The 14,636-nt window shown below is 47.6% G+C and overlaps 2 protein-coding genes across 3 annotated transcripts; both read right to left on the reverse strand.

The window, feature by feature from the left end:
• Positions 1 to 2,288: 2,288 nt before the first annotated feature.
• LOC306814345 (UPF0729 protein C18orf32 homolog) lies at positions 2,289 to 5,801 on the reverse strand. Of its 2 annotated transcripts, none has more exons than XM_079330305.1 (4): positions 5,783 to 5,801; positions 5,021 to 5,105; positions 3,128 to 3,364; positions 2,289 to 2,483 (listed from the first exon to the last, which is right to left on the reverse strand). In XM_079330305.1, the coding sequence occupies exons 3-4, from the start codon at positions 3,353 to 3,355 to the stop codon at positions 2,409 to 2,411; spliced, it is 303 nt and encodes a 100-aa protein (XP_079186431.1). In that variant the 5' UTR covers positions 3,356 to 3,364; positions 5,021 to 5,105; positions 5,783 to 5,801; the 3' UTR covers positions 2,289 to 2,408. The 2 variants fall into 2 exon arrangements, with proteins under 2 accessions (XP_079186431.1, XP_079186430.1); XM_079330304.1 differs by lacking the exon at positions 5,783 to 5,801 and adding an exon at positions 5,483 to 5,700.
• A 435-nt stretch (positions 5,802 to 6,236) lies between these two features.
• On the reverse strand, positions 6,237 to 10,502 carry RPL17 (ribosomal protein L17). The gene is made up of 7 exons (XM_079330379.1): positions 10,444 to 10,502; positions 10,052 to 10,104; positions 9,920 to 9,960; positions 8,578 to 8,712; positions 7,632 to 7,730; positions 6,783 to 6,974; positions 6,237 to 6,328 (listed from the first exon to the last, which is right to left on the reverse strand). The coding sequence occupies exons 2-7, from the start codon at positions 10,089 to 10,091 to the stop codon at positions 6,281 to 6,283; spliced, it is 555 nt and encodes a 184-aa protein (XP_079186505.1). The 5' UTR covers positions 10,092 to 10,104; positions 10,444 to 10,502; the 3' UTR covers positions 6,237 to 6,280.
• Between the last annotated feature and the right edge of the window lie 4,134 nt (positions 10,503 to 14,636).

A 14,636-nucleotide genomic window follows, 5' to 3' on the forward strand; every position in this document is an offset into this window, starting at 1 on the left:
TGCCTGGTTTTGTTTTTGCATTTTTTTTCAGATGGCTGGTGTTTAAATATGGTGCTGGCACACAGCTGGAAGGCTGGTGCAGCCTGCAGTCTAATTTACCATACACTTTATTTTCTATGTTATTGTTCAATGCATTTTCTTCTGTAATAATATCCTCAGTAACTAAAAAAAAAAAAAAAAAATATATATATATATGCAGACTTCATAAATTGACTGAATACATTTAGAGATTGAAGGAGCCCCACTAGAGTTCTTGCTCTACTTTTTGTTGTGTTCTCAGCTGTTTAGAGGTGGATATACTCTAAAACTATGACCTGTTTATGAGATGCCCAGCATATTAATACAGCATGGAAGGGACAATCTCTTTAGCAACGCTCAGGATGTCAGAACATGTATTCTTGTTTTGCTGCAGCTTGGATTGGGCATGACTGAGATACCTCCAGTCTTGTGTCCAGTTTTGGAACCCTCAGGACAAGAGAGACACTGAGGGGCTGGAGGTGTCAGAGCTGGGGAAGGGGCTGGAGCCCCAGGAGAGGCTGAGGGAGCTGGGAAGGGGCTCAGCCTGGAGAAAAGGAGGCTCAGGGGGGACCTTGTGGCTCTGCACAGCTCCTGACAGGAGGGGACAGCCGGGGGGATTTGGGATCTTATCCCAGGGAACAGGGACAGGGGAGAGGGAACGGCCTCAGCGCCAGGGGAGGATCAGGGTGGACACCAGGAGGAATTTCCTCATGGAAAGGGTGGTCAGGCCTTGGAAGGGGCTGCCCAGGAGGGTTTGGAGTCCCCATCTCTGGAGGTGTCCCAGGAATGACTGGAGGTGGCACTCAGAGCTCTGGGCTGGTGACATGGTGGGGATTGAGCTCAGCTCTCTTCCAACCTAAATGATCCTGGGATTCACTGATGTAGGAGGAAGCTGTGATATGGAGGAAGCTGATCTGATGGGGGTTTATGTTCCAAAGACGAGGTAAGAGCTGATTAAACAGCAATTCCAAACTCAGGTCTGAACAGAGTCGCTCGTTAAGGAAGAGCAGAGAGCATTAATCAGCTCTCACAGGGAGGGGTGTGTGCCTGAGCTCACTGCAAAGTCATGGCTGTGGACACGGGCACATCTGTGAAGGCTGCAGATCAATTCACACCACATCTGGCCAAACCAGGCACTGGGAGGAAATGAGGCACCTCACCAGGGGCACTGGGCAAAATTAGATACCAGAGTAATTAACTGGTGAGAGAAATCACAGTCACAAGAGTAAGACTGGACCACACTGATGGTTCACACTGATGCCTGTATAAGAAAGGTGCATTTTTAGGCCTGCCTGAGGGAGGATTTTAGTGAAATTAAATCATAAAAAGCAATCCATAGCTGCTCTTTCAAAGAACTCTCTGGTTTGTCAGACAGGAAAAAGCAGGAATTACCACCTCTATTCCTTACTAAGCACAGGGACACTTAAAACTCTTCACAGTTGGGATGCAAGTCAGCAGCAGAATCCATTTCCCCAGGAGTCAAAGCTTGCCCAGTTCACTATATCATGATCTCAGCTATTTTAGGACCTTCTTTTGTCTGGGACTTGTCTCCAGGTTTTCAAAGACTTTGTTACCACATGAGTTGTTTATAGCTCTGAACACCAAAAATTCTGCAATTCTGTGTAATAATTGCATGAAGCAACTTGTTTTTAAGTAAAATCTGGTTTTATTATAAGGAAAATTACACAAGCATGGTAAAGAGGTTTTAGTTGGACATTGGTTTTTTTTTTTTTTTTTTTTTTTTTTTTAAAGCTAGAACTGCACCATTTAAAATCACTACAACAGAACATAAAGCAACATTCTCTTGCATCATGCCTCTGCTGCTCCTCTTCAGAAAAAAGATATAATATTTCAAGGAAAATAATTAAGGGAAGTATCACATCAAGACTTTCTGCTTTTAGTAAGCCAAGTAAATTTTGTATGTAGCATAACTTCTTTAGCTCATCCATAGATTTGACATGAAAAATCAAAATTCTTCATAGGTAGATTATGACCTTTTGTTGTCACAATGCAGTCCACAGATCTTCACCAAGAACAGATAAAGCCTTTCAAGTATTGCACTAGCACTTAGTGACATCAAGATGATAAAATACATTTACCTTCCATAGATAAATTTATTTTTACGTTATTTAACCTAAATTCTAATCACACCAAACAGATGGTAGATGAAAAGTAGCTTCAGCAAGAAAAATACAAGAGCTTCAGCTTTCAAATATTTTAAATAAACAAATGAGCCAGCTGCCATTTTAGTGGCAAAAGACAATCTCTCCTGCAAGCAATAAAGTTTTTTTATTCAGTTAAAATGTGCAAAGAAAAAAGTCTCAAAGTGAGAGGAATATCAGCAGTTCGTACGGGACATGAGGGAATAAAATCCTTAAGAATTAACCCCTTTAAGCCATTTTCTTGTCATGAACTGCTGTGGATCTCTTTACAGCACTTCCATTTGCAATGCCATTGCTTTCAAACTGCAAAAAAGAAAAACATGAATGAGATTAGTGAGAAGTCAAATTAGAACTTCACACCTAAAACAGGAACAGCTGGTGACAAAAAAGGCTTTTAGAAGCAAGGTCAATAAAGATCTAAGAACAAATATAGAACAAGAACCAAAAGTTGTGGTGTCTATAGATTTACAAGTAATTTTTGCTTCAGGGGGAAGGAAGGAGTGAGGGCAGTGACATTTACAACTCCTTGCATTGTGGCAGAAGATAAATAATAAAAGCATAATTTACATGCACTAAGCATCCTCCCCCATTATGAGTAGCAGAGCTAGCTGAAGAGAAGGGCTATTTTTAATTTCTGCTTCATACATCTGTTGTGATTTACCAAATATTTGACTTTCCTTCTCTAAAAGAACAGCCAGTTGTGTAAAAAAAAAAAAAAAATTAAGTTATTTCAGGATACGGGCCCAATTCCTGTTCCTCCAAGACTGGAAGCTGTCTTGAAGCAACTATTTCTAGCCAGCACAGTAGTGGCAATTTTTCTAAGAAAACAACCACCAAAATATCTGTATAAACACCCAACTATTCACCCTCCTGTGGTGCCTGCCCTGAGCTACCACTGGGTGGCTCATCCTGGAGCTTCCCCTCTTAGCTGGGTGAATTAATCTTACTTTACAGCTTCCACATCCATCCTCTTGGTCTCTTTTGGTGGCTGCAGGTCCCTGAGCATCCCCAGCACTGCCTCCTAGCCCCTGCTTGGTGTCTGGGGACTCCTGCACAGCCTTTTTGGGCCAGAGGCGTTTGATGAAGGGAGCAATCACGGGGTAGAGGTAGGGCTCCAAAAACTTCTTGTAGACCCAGAGCAGAACGGGGATCACGATGCAGGGAATGCACACCATGGCTCCCTCCTGTGCAGGGAAAGAGATGGTGAGAGGGGGGAAAAACAGCTTAGGATGGCAGCATTGGTATGCCACAAGCTGAGAAAACAGTATTTACACAGTAAATAAAAACCTTGTTCAATAGTCGGTCATAAATCATTCTTTAATCATAAACTAGCTGCTAAAATTTCAATAATGCTGTTATAAAGCCCCCAACAAAGGGAACATTCTTGGCATTTTAACAAAAAAAAACCAAACAAATTTTCTATTAATTCACCAGTCCTACAGATGCAAATAAGAAAAACAAATTCAGGAAATAAGAGTTTTTGCTTAAACGACATAAAAACTGTTTAAGCAGCAAGCCACCAATATTAGCCCAGTTCATGCTATATTTAAGAGTCCAAAGGGTTTGTTTTGCTCAATCCATTTTTATTTTAGCAAAAATTAGACAGCAGAAAACCAATCCATCCAATAGACTGCTACTACTGAAGGGCAGGACAGTGGGAAAGGGAAAAAAAATTCCAATTGGGATTTGAGAGAATTAGAACACGGCTTACTTTCTTCCTCCTGCCCTCTCTTGATTCCACACCAACCCCACACAATGAACTACTAGAAAATGAACCATACCCTCACTCTGAAACCCCACAAGTCTTCAAAATTCTCAACAGTTTATACAAAAAAACCCAAAAAAACCAAAAAGAAAAAAAAAAAACCAAAAAACCAAACCAAAACAAAAAACAAAAAACAAACAAACAAAAAAAACCCAAAAAAAAGACCAGAAAAACAAAGCAAAGGGGCAGAGAGGTCCAGCTAGGAGAGGAAGCAGTTAATTAAGACTAGACCAGAGCCAGTGCTGACAAGTAATATATTAGACACACTCTGCTGCCACACAACTTTGCCCTTCACAGTCCCCCTCTCCAGGCTGCTGACATCTCAATTCTCACACCAAGAAGCAAAACAAAACCTTTCCAAGTGGAGAATGAAGAGACAGATGTGCACACTCAACTAGGGACTAGTCTTGCTTTTTTTTTTTTAATGCTATTCTGAAGATTTTTAGCCCTGTGGAAAAACAGAGTATGAGTTTCCAGCTGACTACTTTCAGGTTCTGTTCTGACTGCTTTAAATACACAAATATAGTTTAAATAGACTGTGAAGTCAGAGAGGAATTCTACATTGAGACAACACAAATGACTTAATCCATTAAACTTATTAAAAAAAAAAATTTCATATTCTGTCTCCACCAGAACTTCCTAAATATTAAACTTCCATCAAAATGTGGATTCATCCAAGAGCTGTAGAAAGCGGCTGCAGGGAACACCTCAGGCTGTAGAATCATTACAGAATTATTTGGGTTGGAAGAGAGCTTTAAAATAATTTCCTTCTATACCCTGCCATGGCAGGGACACCTTCCACTGTCCCAGGCTGCTCCAATTCCCATCCAGCCTGGCCCTGGGCACTGCCAGGGATGCAGGGGCAGCCACAGCTGCTCTGGGCACCCTGTGCCAGCCCTGTCCACCCTCCCAGCCAGCAATTCCTCCCCAATATCCCAGCCAGCCCTGCCCTCTGGCACTGGGAGCCATTGCCTGTGTCCTGTCCCTGCCTTGTCCCTCTCAGGGTAACAGGACGTGTTGCGTTTCCTCTGCAGCCGCTTCGTGTCAAGATTCCTGACCAAAAAATCATCGTTACCTCCGCCTGATGCACCAGCGATCGCCGGGCCCGAGTGAAACACGGTCCTGATCAATCCCTTCGGCACTTGGTGATGCTCCGTCACCTGGTCAGGGAAGAGAAGAAAAAAAGAGAGGAGAGGAGAGGAGAGGAGAGGAGAGAGAGGAGAGGAGAGGAGAGGAGAGAGGAGAGAGAGGATAAGGAGAGGAGAGGAGAGGAGAGGTAGAGGAGAGGAGAGGGAGAGGAGAGGAAGAGGAGGAGAAGGATGAGGAGAGGAGAGAGGAGGATAGGACGAGAGGAAGGAGTAAGGAGAGGAAGAGGGGAGGGAGAGGGAGAGGGAGAGGGAGAGGGAGAGGAAGAGGGAGAGGGAGAGGGAGAGGAAGAGGAAGAGGAAGAGGGAAGGGCAGTAATTTAATTTCTGTGCCGGGCGGTGCTGCGGGTCCCCCTGAGCCCCCACGGCGGGGTCAGCGCGGACGGCCAAACCTCGCCACGGCACAGCTTTATTCCTCTGGAAAACGCTACACGGGTAAAACCGCCGCGTTGTCCCCGTTTTCCACAAAGGACGAGCCAGCCCAGGAGGTTGGCGTTATGTCAGGCGATGCCGTTATGCGCTCCGAGGGCGGTTGGGGCCGGTAGCGTGGGCCTCCGGTTACCGGCGCCGCCGGGAGCGGGCGGGCCGTGCGGAGCGGGGCGGGGTGGGGTGTGAGGGGCGGGGTGTGGGATGGGATGTGGGGTCATTCCCAGCTCCCGATGCTCCCGGCGCTCCCGGCGCTCCGCACTCACCTGCGCCCGTACCGGAACAGCCCCGCGCTTCCGGGGCGGTGCTTCCGGCCAATGGCAGGCGGCAGCGCGCATCACGTGACGCGCCAGGCACCGCCCCCACCGGCGGAAACAAGGACGAGGATCGGATCGGGAATATCCCGGACCGGGAGGAGGGAGCTGCGCTATGTACCGGCAGTGCGCGGCTTTAAAATCCCATACTGGGGAGGAATTGCTGGCCTGCCCACCTGTGGCTGCCTCTGCATCCGTGGCAGTGCCCAAGGTGACGTTAGATGGGAATTGGAGCAACCCAGGACATTGGAAGGTGTTCCTGCCCATGGCAGGGGGTGCATTGGATGCCCTTCAAAATTTCTCCCCAGCCAAACCACTCTGTGATTCCATAATATTCACCACCCCCATCCCACAGCAACACCCAGCCCCATGTAAGTAAGAACTTGTAGCCGAACAACACAATCAGTCCAAACTTCAAAATTTTATTTATGTACATCCGTCCACATCGATTTACTCCCGAGCCATTAGCTTTTGCTTCTTCAGCTTCTTCTGGGAGATCTGGGAAGCAAACAGAAAGAAGAAAATGGTGAAATGAGACTTCCCAATACATCCAAATCTTATATTTTAGAAGTGTTAGGAATTCCCTCACAAATGCTACATTCATCACACCTGCACATGAACAGGAATCCATACAAGCACTACATTGCCAACAGGCGCTAAATTCAACTTACTGCACACACCCAGAGTTCACACACACAGTCTGGGAATGCTGTAGCTGCTCTGAGGGAGGAAAGAACCAATCCTCGGTGCAATTAAAAAATGGTTCTTAGGATTCTCAAATGCTTAATACTCATGTTGAAAATTTTAAAATGGGGTTGCTCAGAAAGAGACTATTTTTTTTCATGGGCATTCCAAAGGTGTCCTAAGATAGTCATCACAGCAACCCCTCTCTCTGCCAGACCCCTGGCTCTCCTGACAGCACTACAGGAACAGAGCACACAACACGTGGTACCTTTTTCTTCTGGGCAACTTCCTCCTCTGGCTTGGGCACGATCTGCTCCTTCTCGGTGAGGATCATCTCGATGTGGCACGGGGAGCTCATGTAGGGGTTGATCCTGCCATGTGCCCGGTACGTGCGCCGGCGCATTTTGGGAGCCTTGTTCACCTGGATGTGCTCGATGACCAGGGAGTCCACATCCAGACCCTGCCAAGGAACAACATCTGTCACCCATTTTTGTCTTTAAATAATTCACCTCTGTAGCAAAAATAAGAATAATTGTCCCAGACACTACTGCTGGTCAATGAAGTAGCAAGGCTTGGTGGTGTCATGGAGCTGAGGGTTTTCCAAGGATTCACCACTGACACAGCCAAGCCTGGTGATGCCATGGAGCTGAGGGTTTTCCAAGCATCTGCCAATGGAACTTGGCAGTGTCATGGCCTTACTAAAGCAAGTGCTATCTAAAATCATAATTAAAATTATGCTGATGGTTTATTGTCTATGGTTATTTTGTGGTTACTCAAAAATAGGTGGTCACTATCAATCCAATACTGCCAACAAAGCTACCAAATTAAACACTGTAACAAAGACAGCAACTGACCATGAGTCTACAGATTTCAGGAGATCTGAACAGCCATTTTGTGTGAAAAATTTTTAAGTTCGTTTTTTCCCTGTGTGAAATTTTTGTAGGCATTATAACTTGAAGAACACACAAAGCCTAATTTAAACAGGGAGCCACACCAAAGCCTCCATACAATTCAGTTTTGTGGACAAAGCAGGAGGCAAGTGGCTCTCCAGGTCAGTGACCCCTGGGGCTGCTGACAGAGAGCATGACACCACTACTCTGTGCCCAGAAACACCCACCTTGAGCTCAGCGTTGCTCTCTGCATTCTTCAGCATGTGCAGCAAGAACTCTGCGCTCTTCTTGGGCCAGCGGCCCTGTGTCCAGCCCCACTGCTTGGCCTGGAATGAGAGGACAACAATGGGAGTCCTGCTCTTGGCCTGGTCCAACTCAAGTTCAGTTTAACTTGCCATTATCACAGAATAGTTTGGGCTAAAGGAGATCCCCACGTGCCACCCCTGCCATGGGCAGGGACACCTTCCACTGTCCCAGGCTGCTCCAATTCCCATCCAGCCTGGCCCTGGGCACTGCCAGGGATGCAGGGCCTGCCCACCCTCCCAGCCAGCAATTCCTCCCCAATATCCCAGCCAGCCCTGCCCTCTGGCACTGGGAGCCATTGCCTGTGTCCTGTCCCTGCCTTGTCCCCAGTCCCTGTGCAGCTCTCCTGGAGACCCTTCAGGCCCTGCCAGGGGCTCTGAGCTCTCCCTGGAGCCTTCTCTGTGCAACTGAGCACCCCCAGCTCTGCCAGCCTGGCTCCAGAGCAGAGGGGCTCCAGCCCTGGGGAGATCTCTGTGCCCTCCTCTGGATTTTCTCTAAGAGGTCAATATCCTTCCTGTGCTGAGGACCTCATATTTTACAGATTACAATGGATTGTAAACTATTTTACTGTGCACCAAATAAGCTCAACAAAATTTTATCTTTTGACTTGATGCTGCCAAATAGATTCAAACACTCCAAGCAGATGCATCTTTTGGAAATAACAGCCACTCTTCTCTCCCTCTTGAGCAGCCTGATCTAGTGGAAGCTGTCCCTGGAGTGAGATGAGCTCTGGGGTCCCTTCCAACCCACACCACCCCGTGTTTTCATGTTTTAATGCAAGTTCACCACCAGCAACGACAGCCTACATCCACCCCATCCCTACACCACCCTCCCTTGAGCCAAACCTTGCCAGGTTTCCCAGGATCTCACCTGGGCGCACCTGCCGACGCCGCCGTTGTAGCGCCGGAAGGGGACGCACTGCTTCTTGAGGGTGACATCCTTCAGGTACTTGGTGGCCTTGCGGATGTGCATGCCCTTGATGGCCTGCGCCGTCTCCCGGGTGTTCTGACAACACAGGGCACAGAAAAGACCCTCTGAACAATCTCTGCAACACACAGCATCAGCACAACTACTCCTCGGCCCTCCCTCGACACAGCTCTTTTGGGTACAAAGGAAGAACTTATCAGAAGAGATATAAGGTGGAGAATGAAAAATAATTAACTATTTCTTCCTTTGTTACCCACTTTTTTAGTCTTTGGTATGACTGCCACTTCTGAATTTTTGGCACCAGCACTTACCTGGTGGCTAAGTCCAACAAGGAAATTTGTAGTTCTTAATAAAATTGTAATTTAACTACTTATACTTTTCAAAGCTCCTCTTTGGTCAATAATCTAAAAAAGCTAGATCTGGATGTATAAATTCTTAGTAAAATGTCAAATACAGCACCTCACAGGAATCGATCAAGAAACACTGGGACAATTGTTAACGATGTTATTTTCTCTGAAGGAATTTTAAGAGAAGGCTCAGAAACAAAAATTAAGGATAAAAGATCAGTCTTCTAAGCAGCTTTTACTGACTGGGTAAGCCAGCCCTAACTATAATCCTAACTGTTCATATTAAAAAAACAGAAACCGAAGTGGAAACTTTGTATTACACAAAGCAGAAAACATTCCGCTAAGCTTTGGTTTGTTATTGAAAAACATTTCTGAACTATTTTCTGCACTTAAGCTTTTTCCAGATCTTTGTGCTAAACACCACAGCCAAAACCAATATGAGAAGTGAGACATATTTCACACCAAACACAAGCCCAGTGTCTGATTAATTCACTCCAACTCCTTCACTGCTGTATTTTGTTATCTGAATTAGACAAGGATAATTTTAGGATCCAGACTCTTTTAATTTTTTTGTGGATGGAGACCATTACAGGCAGCAAACAGCAATCCTTTAACGATTAAAAAGTGAAAGATACTTTCTTAAAAAGAGGGCTCAGATGGGATATTGGGGAGGAATTGCTGGCTGGGAGGGTGGGCAGGGCTGGCACAGGGTGCCCAGAGCAGCTGTGGCTGCCCCTGCATCCCTGGAAATTTCCAGGGCCAGGTAGGACGGGAGCTCAATCCCTAACCACGCCAAAGGGTAGAAGATTATCTTTACAATCCCTTTTAATCCAAGCCAGTCTGTGCCTCTTAAAAAAAAAAAACAAAAAGCAAAAACTAACAAAAATAAATAAAACAGCAAATTAATTTGCAATTCCTGCTGATCGCACACTCCTTACCTTGAAGTGCACACGCAGGTTAGATCCACGCGACTTGCATGCTGCAAGAGACAAAAAAGACCAAGTTTTAGAATCAAAACATCACTGGCTTCCGTGAAATCCCACACGCACTCTCCCAAAGCAGCAACTCACATTTCGTGGGGTTCTCCGGATCCAGGGAGTAGCGCACCATCTTGAGAGCTCAGCTGAAAAACACAATTACAACATATTAAACTTCCAACAGTAGCATGCAGGACCTGGACCGCTCCCCTTACCACCGCAGCTGCTCAGGAATTACATGTTCTTTTCACAGTTACATCCAAAGGTGTCCTAAGAAAGTCATCATCGCAGCCACGAATTGTCTCAGGCCTGCTCCTTCCCCGCACCCGCACCGACCCTCTCGCGCGGCATCCCGGGGAATACCGCGGGCGCGGGGCATGCCGCAGCTATCCCGGTGTCCGGGATGTTGGTGCCGGCGGGGATGGGGCGGGATGGGGGCGGATGGCGGCGGATGGCGCGGGACCGGCCCGACCATGGCTCCTCACCTCGGGGTGGCGGCCGCAGAGGAAGGGGAAGGGCGGGGCGCGCCAACAGCGCGCGAACGTCTCGCGAGATCTCGGGCGGGGGCGGGGCCCGGGGCTGCATCGCTCCGCCCCAAGATGGCGGCGGGATCTCGCCGTGAGGGCGGAGTGTGCGCGGAGCGGTTCTGTGGCTCTCAGAGTGAATAATTCTGGTGTGGGGAGAGACTCCGCGGTATTCACGCTGCCACGAGGAGAGACAGCGCGGTATTCACTTTCAGCTCATGGTGCAGGTGCTTTTAGTGAGGAAGCCAGCGTGCATCTAGCACAGCGCCGCCAGCCGCCCAAGCGAGGGCATTGCCCCGCGCCGTTCCGCGCTGGTGCGAACCCAGCTGGAACATTGGTCAGTGCAATATAAGAAAGATGTTAAACTGTTAGTGCCAAAATGATGGCTGCGGAAATGGTGAAGGGCCTCGAGAGGAAGCCTTTTGAGCGGCGGCTGAGGGCATTTGGTCTGTTCAGCTGCAGGAAGAGGAGACTCGTCGCAGTTAAAACTTCCTCGTGAGGGAAGAGGAAGGTCAGTCACTGATTTCTCTATGGTGACCACTGACAGGATCCTGGGAACGGCTGGAGCTGTGCCTGGAGGGTTGGGCTGGATTTCAGGAAAGGTTCTTTCCCCAGCCCCGAGGCTGCCAGAGCTCCAGCAGAGTTTGGACCCTGATCCCAGGGTGGAATTGTTGAGGAGCTGGACTCCATGGTCCTTTGAGTACTTTCCCACTCAGGATATTCTGTGTTTCTGTGAATCAGTCAAGCAGGATCATTCAGGCTGGACAAGATTTCTGAAATCGAGTCCAACCCGTGCCCCATCCTCACCATGTCACCAGCCAAGAACAGTCAGTGCCACGTCCAGACCTTCCTCCGACCCCTCCAGGGATGGGGACTCCAATCTCCCTGGGCAGCCTCATCCAAGTCCTTTCCATGAGGAAATTCCTCCTGATGTTCAGCCTGAACCTCCCCTGGTATAAATCCCTTGTTCTCAGGGAGCAGAACCCAATCCCCCAACCTGAGAACACAGAATTGTTACATTTGGAAAAGACCTTTAAGATAATCCAACTCTTAACTATTTTAAGATAGTCTAACTCTCATCCCAGCAGCCATCACCACATTCACCATTAGATGGCAGCTCAGGATGGGAGTAGAGCAGCACGTTGCTCACAGAGGTGTCCAGGAGACCAGGAGGAAGAGATTCATTCAATTTCATATATATAAGCCTCAACTGGTATTTACTGCACCATTATATAATAATCACAGACTGACTCATTAAAATAAAAGATTTTTCTTTCCCATTTAAGGCAGCATTTGTGACTAGAACTGCTTGGAAATAGCTCAATGAAAACAAAATGTTTCCTGGGAGAGATGCCCAGCTGCAGCAAAAGTATCTGTGAGGAAAAAAATGACAGAATGGCAAAAAAGAAGAGGCATATTCATGAGAGAGCAGTAATTTGGTGTGCATGCACCTCTCCAGCATGAGAGTCTGGGTTTAACTCTGAGTTTAGAAATAAGCAGAGGAAGTACTTGCTGCCTGTGTAGATCATGTAGGTGCTATGAGCAGGAAACTATTTCTGGATCTCTTCTTTAGGGCTAAAAAGCCCCAAAGCTCTGCAGCTAGGATTTCACCCAGATGGGAGAGGAAAGTATTTGAGCTATCACAAGTATTTACATGGCTAAAAGCTGTAGGAGTTCTACTTGTTGCTGTAGCTCTCCATTTACCTGCCTTAAAATGTGCCTTTTTCTTTGGTTTCATGGAAGCTCTGTACAAAGTCTCCAAGCAACTTTGAAGCATTGATTTCAAAGACTGAAACATGCTGGGGTGTAGGCAAATACTATTTCTTCTCTTTATTGTGGAATCACAGAATGGTTTGGAAGGAACCTTAGAGATCATCTTATCCCTGCCATGGACAGGGACACCTTCCACTATCCTAGGTTGTTCCAAGCCCTTTCCATCCTGGCCTTGGACACTTCCAGGAATCCAGAGGCAGCCACAGCTGCTCTGGTGAACAGAGTGTAGCACTAAATTTCTTATTTTAATAATTTTTTAATAAATTAAAACTGGCTAAAGCGGAGGTGCTCAAACACTTCCACAGCCTTACCCACCCTACTGTGGGAATCCCCTCTCTGAACACACCTGAATGCAACTCTTCTTCATCCTTTCTGCCATTCCCTCTGCACCTTCCTCCTTTTTTTGCTGGGGCAGAAACTCAGTCTTTCCATGGGAAGCACCTTTACACACAACTGCTTGTCAGCAGAGCACAAAAACAAGGAGACATTCAAGGAAAGCTGGAGGAGAGGTGTAAAACAAGTACTTGACACATGATGGGGATTATCACCTGGGTTCATCATTTAAACCTAAAATAAATACATTTTCTGTTTCCCTACAGGTGGAACTATTTTGCTCAGCTGCTAAGCATTTGTAGTGGTGGGAGGGTAGCTCAGAATCATGGAATATCCTGAGCTGGAAAAGCCTCACCAGGAGTCCAGCTGCTGGCCCTACACAGACACTCCAACAATCCCACCCTGTGAATCCCTGAGAGCATTGTCCAAACACTTCTGCAGCTCTGGCAACCTCAGGGCTGTGCCCATTCCTTGAGATGCATGTTTTCAGCTTTGTTGAGAACTTGACAGGAACTCTCATGGGCAGCCTAGCACATATCTGGTGCTGGGATCAGGGCTGAGGCAGCTGAGCTTGTGCCCTAGCTGGGATTTCATGATTCCCCCACTGCAGCACCTGCCTGGGATATTTGGATTGTATGAGCTTTGGATCCTAAGCAGAAAATTCAGACAGGTAAGTCCAAAATTGTATTCTTGAAAACTCCTGCATCGGAAGCAGCTTCCTGCTAATTGACCTGGAACCTCAAATCCACAAGACTTGACATCAGACTCCTCTGCTGCCATCCCTCTTGCTGCCCTGTCCATACTGCCCAGCCTCAGTGCCTGTGCTGTGCACACCCAGGGAGACATTGCTGTCCCAGCAAGTACATAAAACACACACACAGCTGTGCTTGGACCCAAGCAGAGCCTCTGCTTTGTGCTCTGGGAGCTCTTGCTGAGAACACCCTCCTGTGAAGGGTTGATCACAATGGCTGCAGAGGTTTCTGCCATCTGCTTTGCTCTGGAGCTGGGCTGGGGGAGCTGGGTGTGTTCACCTGCACAAGAGAAGGCTCCAAAGCAGAGCCTTCTGAAGGGGCTCCAGCAGAGCTGGAGAGACACTTGGGGCAAGGGCTGGAGGGACAGGACACAGGGAATTGCTTCCCCCACCCAAAAGGAAGGGATAAGTAGGATGCTGGGAAGGAATTCCAGGCTGTTAGGGTGATGAGGCTCTGGGACAGGTTGCCCACAGCACCTGTGGCTGCCCCAAGCCTGGGAATGTCCAAGGCCAGGTTGGATGGGGCTTGGACCAGCCTGCGTTGGTGAAAGGTGCCCCTGTCCATGGCATGAGTGAAACTGCATGAGTTTTGAGTCCCTTCCAACCCAAACCATTAATTGATCCCATGATTCTACCCTCTGGCTGTGCTCCTGGGGCTGGAACGGGGCTGTACCCCTTACCCTGCTGTGGAAAGGCCCAGCAGGCAGTGGGGAGTGTTCAGGTACAGGAGTGTTACCTCACATAAGTCCTTTTGTGTCTTTAGCTGTGAGTAAACAAGCAGCCTTATCAGTGCTACTGGGAGCCAAATGTGACAATTAGCCAATGTCCCTGAGGGTCATCATCCCTCCTGGCCAGAGGGACAGGAGAGCTCCAAGACTGGCTGGAGTTCTGTTTCCACAGTCTGGGGTTATGTCATTGTGGCAGCTCTAAAACCACACAGAGTTAATTTCCAGCCAGGGGACCTTCCTGCTCCCCTTCCAGCCTGACACTCAGCTCAAGCACACACCTGGCTTGGGGCAGTCATTTCTGGCAGAGGGGCTTCTAAAAGCCACATGAGGGGCTGTGGAAAACTCCCTGTAACACACAGAAACACTGGGACTGACTAGCCAAGCATAACTCCAGCTTGCTGAAACACACCTCGTATCTGCTCTTCTACAGGAGAGAGCCTGACCTGTTCTCAACACAGAAATGGAAACCAGTTCCTCAAATATCTTTGTAGGTATCTTGGCATTTCTCTTAGAGACACAGATTTTGCAGTGCAAGGGTTATGTGGGGATATTAAACTGTCATTCATGAA

This window comes from Erithacus rubecula (assembly GCF_903797595.1).
Source record: "Erithacus rubecula genome assembly, chromosome: Z".
Classification (NCBI taxonomy): Eukaryota; Metazoa; Chordata; class Aves; order Passeriformes; family Muscicapidae; genus Erithacus; species Erithacus rubecula.

Coding starts and splice junctions, on each gene's coding strand:
- LOC306814345 (XM_079330305.1), bottom strand. CDS start 3,355: ATGGTGTGCATTCCCTGCATCGTGATCCCCGTTCTGCTCTGGGTCTAC. Junction 2,484..3,127: donor ATGGATGTGGAAGCTGTAAA/GTAAGATTAATT, acceptor TCTTTTTTGCAG/TTTGAAAGCAATGGCATTGC.
- RPL17 (XM_079330379.1), bottom strand. CDS start 10,091: ATGGTGCGCTACTCCCTGGATCCGGAGAACCCCACGAAAT. Junction 8,713..9,919: donor ACCTGCGTGTGCACTTCAAG/GTAAGGAGTGTG, acceptor CTGTGTTGTCAG/AACACCCGGGAGACGGCGCA. Junction 6,329..6,782: donor AAGTTGCCCAGAAGAAAAAG/GTACCACGTGTT, acceptor TTTGCTTCCCAG/ATCTCCCAGAAGAAGCTGAA.